Here is a 3,950-nt window from a genome sequence, read left to right as displayed (position 1 = left end):
ATCCCCTCCCACCACCACCACCGCATAGCTGCTTTGTGAACCGGACGCATTGCAATGGCATCTGCTAATGGCACTGCACTGCGAACAACATCCCAGCCCTCGAGCAGCAGAGCAGCAGTAGCAGCGGTAGTGACACACAGAGTCAAGCCCAGTCACTATTCGCACTCGGCTCGGCGCGGCGGCGCGGCGGGGGCCAAACTTTCCAGACAGACGGTTGGTCTGTGTGTGTTTTTACATGTGTGTTTGTAGGCTGCCTGCTGAGCGCCGCCGTCTAAACCAACAGCCCGAATGTGAAACTATTAGACAGCTCTATCCGGGTCAAACCCTGGCCCGGGCTCGGGCCTTTAACACCGACGCTACGGTCTCGCGATACTTTCCACCGAAAATGAGTGAAAATAACAATGTTTCGCGATTCCTGGGCTAAAGTCTATACGATAACTTTTTATCGCAAAAAATTCACTAAAAGTGTCACAAAGCGGATTCCCGTGTTCTACCTAACTTTAAACTGATTGTTTCATTGGGCGGCCTCGTAATGTTGGATGGAACATTATTATCCTTTCAATGAAACTTTCGTGTTGGTTTCGTTTTGTTTTTGTTTGTTTGTTTTTTCTCTTCCCAACGGCTGCAGCAGGGTACTCTGGCAGAGTGAGACACACGGTGTTCGTGTCGAACGGTAACGTACAGTCGGTCTGTGCGGTCGATGAACTCACCCCTCACGCCCCCCGGGTCCCCTCCTGCTCCGCGTGCCCCACCTGCCCCACCTCCTCAGCCACCCCTCTTCCGTACCATCCCCTTTCCCCCTCCACCTTTCACCTCCACCACTACCTCCGCCTGGGCGAACACCACCCCCTACTACCCCTCTCACACCCCCACCCACACCACACCCCACCACACCGCACCCCACCCCACCCCGCCCTACGGCACGGAACGCCATCAGTAGTTGCCTGCCCGCCACCAGGACGATTTTTCACGGCCTTCCACTTACAGTCCCGCCCGTGCCGGGGGCGGCCGGGGGGCGGCCGGGGGGCGGCCGGGGGGCGGCCGGGGGGCGGCCGGGGGGCGGCCGGGGGGCGGCCGGGGGGCAGCAACACAGCGCGGCTGGGACTCGAGCGGCTCGTACAGAAGGAAACCGATACCCTGCTCCCCTTTTACACTTCCCGGGACATTCGCCCTAAACACTGGAATGAGAAGGGGCAATTCTGAACCCCCCATAAAAGGGGGGCGCAATGCTGTGCACATCATTTGCCTTTAACATTTAATTGGGACAGTTTGTATTCGAACTGGTACAAAGTGTCTTATTAAGAATGTTTCATCGATAAGATATGCTATGTCCGGTCCGGAGAGTCATATCTCGATTTCATTTCTCTCAAACACCAACATCTCGTCGTTGTTACGATTTTACAGCACAGGCAGGTCTCTCGAAAAACATGAGCTTCTTAAGCCCGCTCGGATAGTCGCCGCTCCCATCCCAGCACTGGGCGAACATCCAGAGTGACACCCGAGCAACACCAAACACCATGCTGCAGGCTCTGGCGAAGACCAGCCGTCAGCTCGTAGGCAGGAGAGAGAGGGAGAAACGCGGTTATTCTATTCTCTTTCTCTCTTTGCCCTGCTGCAGCTCCATTGTTCTTTTTCTCGTCTTCCCCGGCGCCGTCGCCTTGAAAGCGGAATTTTATTTTCCCCTGGTACGGCAGAGGGGCGGGGCAGGGCAGGGCCGGCAACTGGCTTCATTTCGCAGAGAGCTAATCCGTGCAGCCGTGGCGGGGCGGGGAGTGGTGAGGTGGGGCGGGGTGCGGTGGTCGCTGGATGGCACACCAGCACCAGCAGCCCACCCCGGCCGAGGACGCGATGAGAAGAGAGAAAATCAAATCTTCCGCCGATAAAAGAAAAGAGAGCCGCGCGGCGTTTGCTCTAACTACATTTATTCGCATTAAGTTTGCTCCACTGCGATGTCCGTCCCCAATCGGGTCGGAGTGGGGCGAGGCGCGCGGGCGGGGAGGGGCAGAGAGAACCAATCGCAGCTGAGGATGGGCGCGGTGGGGCCGAGAGTACACAGAGCTAAGCCGGAAGGGTTTCTCCTCGGGTTTCCATCTTGGCGGGAAGGGATCTATAACCTCCACTCTTAAAATCATCAGAGCTCTTGAAGAGAAACTTCAAAATTTGCAAAGCTAGGTCCAAGTCCACGACCCAAGGAGAACAGGATAGTCACAGGTACATCAAAATGACGTCAAATAGTCACGAAATAGTCAAAGACACCAAGATGACTTGAAAGTGACAAACCTGTTCTCCTTGGGGATATTCCCTACACTTTCAGATTCTTACTGGGCTTCTTTTACTGTAAACGTTTCGACATTTTAAATGTGTCCACGTATTATAATCCTTTTCCTCTCTTTCGATTGGCCGGTTCCTCTGGAACTACGAATGCGTGCCGTCTTTCCGCGGCCTTCTTTTAGCCCGCAACCGGCCGGAGAGCCTACACCGTATTAACTACATCGTGGGCAAGGCCAAGCTTGTGGGAAATTGGAAATAATGTGTTAGTGCCCTTGGGATCGTCCAGAAAGTACGCCCGTTTTGCTCAGATTTTGTTCGGCAAATGGCGGGAGCACGGCGCCTGCGAGAATCCGGGTAGGCCACCCCACAATACACGTATGAACTGTGGGCGAGATGTTGCCTACCCAGGCACTATGAGAGCTAGCATAGGACTAAACGTGGACGTTTCGTAACAATGAACGACAGACGACGTACTCTCTGGATGATCCCCTACACAATAAATTATTTACATTACGGCCGTTCAAAAGGCAGGCGAGAAATCGGTTTTAAAAAAGTAGGACAAATTAATGTGTCGATGCTTGGGAATGTATGAAAATCTAAAGCAGATAGTGAACCTTGGGGTAGGGTGAGCATCTCATCGTCTCAATTTCTGTATTGGGAAAAAAAGTCATCCCAATTCGAGGTTAATTGTTTCAGAACGCAAAAAGTGGCACAAAACACACAAACCCATAGGCGGCTTCGGACATCCGCCGGCACAACCCCGACAAATGCAGTACTCACCCGGTGCAGGCCCCGGGCCGCTGGAGGGCGGCGGCTGGCCCCGGACCACGTCATCCTGGCGGGGCCGCGGGCCCGTGTACTCGTGCCAGCGGTACGTGCTCCGGTACTCCGAGTGCAGCTGCAAAGAGACAGAGAAGGAGTTAGCGCACAACGGACAGGAGTTTAATAGAATTTTACCAACTAAATTTGCTATGGTCTATTTTTATATTTTCATCAGACTTATTCACGATGCACGAGGCCAGAAATTTTCGTGTACTCTGTAAATTCAAAAATGTACATAGTTTACTTTGAACAAAGTGTACATGGAATGTATACTTTAGTTAATGTGTACATAGAATACACGTTATTCTTTAAATAATTGACAGAGAACCCGGGCAACAGTTTCAGTCCAATAAGCTGCCGAGCCTGGCCGGTGGGCCGGTGGTGGGTGGCGTGGCTGCTAAGCCCGAGGTGGGCTCGCGGTCGGCCCTGAGGCTGGGCCCGGGGCTGCGCTCGCTAGGCCTCCAGCAACAAGTAGTGCAGGGCGGCGCCGCTGACGGCCCTCAAAGAGCCGCGGAGAGCGGGACGAGAAATAAGTAATGCTGCAGCGCATGCGGTGCGCTTGGTCGTGGCTGAGGAGAGTGTCTGAGGGAGAGAACTCCGGGGACCAGCCGGAGCACACCAGGGAGAGCAGCATGGGAAAGGGGGGAGAAAAGGGATAAGAGAAAGCGTCGGCAAAGGAAGAAGGGGGTGTGCGCCAACCAGGAAGGCTTGGCTACTTTGCGTGGCCCGCCCGACCCCACCCCGTCCCGCCCGACAGCCCGTGTCCCCCGTCCCTCCGCATCGATGTAGCGTGCGGGGGGTTCCGACCGGCTGGAAAATCGAACTCATGCAGTCGTGCTGGGACTGGCGGCCGGTCG

At 54.9% G+C, this 3,950-nt stretch overlaps 1 protein-coding gene across 6 annotated transcripts in view; it reads right to left on the bottom strand.

Annotated features, from left to right (window-relative positions):
• The window catches only part of LOC113209418 (uncharacterized), a 78,642-nt gene that overhangs the window by 52,739 nt on the left and 21,953 nt on the right, over positions 1–3,950 (bottom strand). For all 6 annotated transcript variants that reach the window (XM_052273713.1, XM_052273714.1, XM_052273712.1 and 3 more), the window contains exon 2: positions 3,052–3,169. In XM_052273713.1, the coding sequence (XP_052129673.1) occupies positions 3,052–3,169 (118 nt within the window). The remainder of the gene's footprint in view (positions 1–3,051; positions 3,170–3,950) is intronic.

This window comes from Frankliniella occidentalis, unplaced genomic scaffold (assembly GCF_000697945.3).
Source record: "Frankliniella occidentalis isolate FOCC.00 unplaced genomic scaffold, Focc_3.1 Scaffold295, whole genome shotgun sequence".
Lineage (NCBI taxonomy): Eukaryota > Metazoa > Arthropoda > Insecta > Thysanoptera > Thripidae > Frankliniella > Frankliniella occidentalis.
The sequence above is the reverse complement of the archived record's forward strand: the minus strand, read 5'-3'. Positions and strand labels throughout refer to the sequence as shown.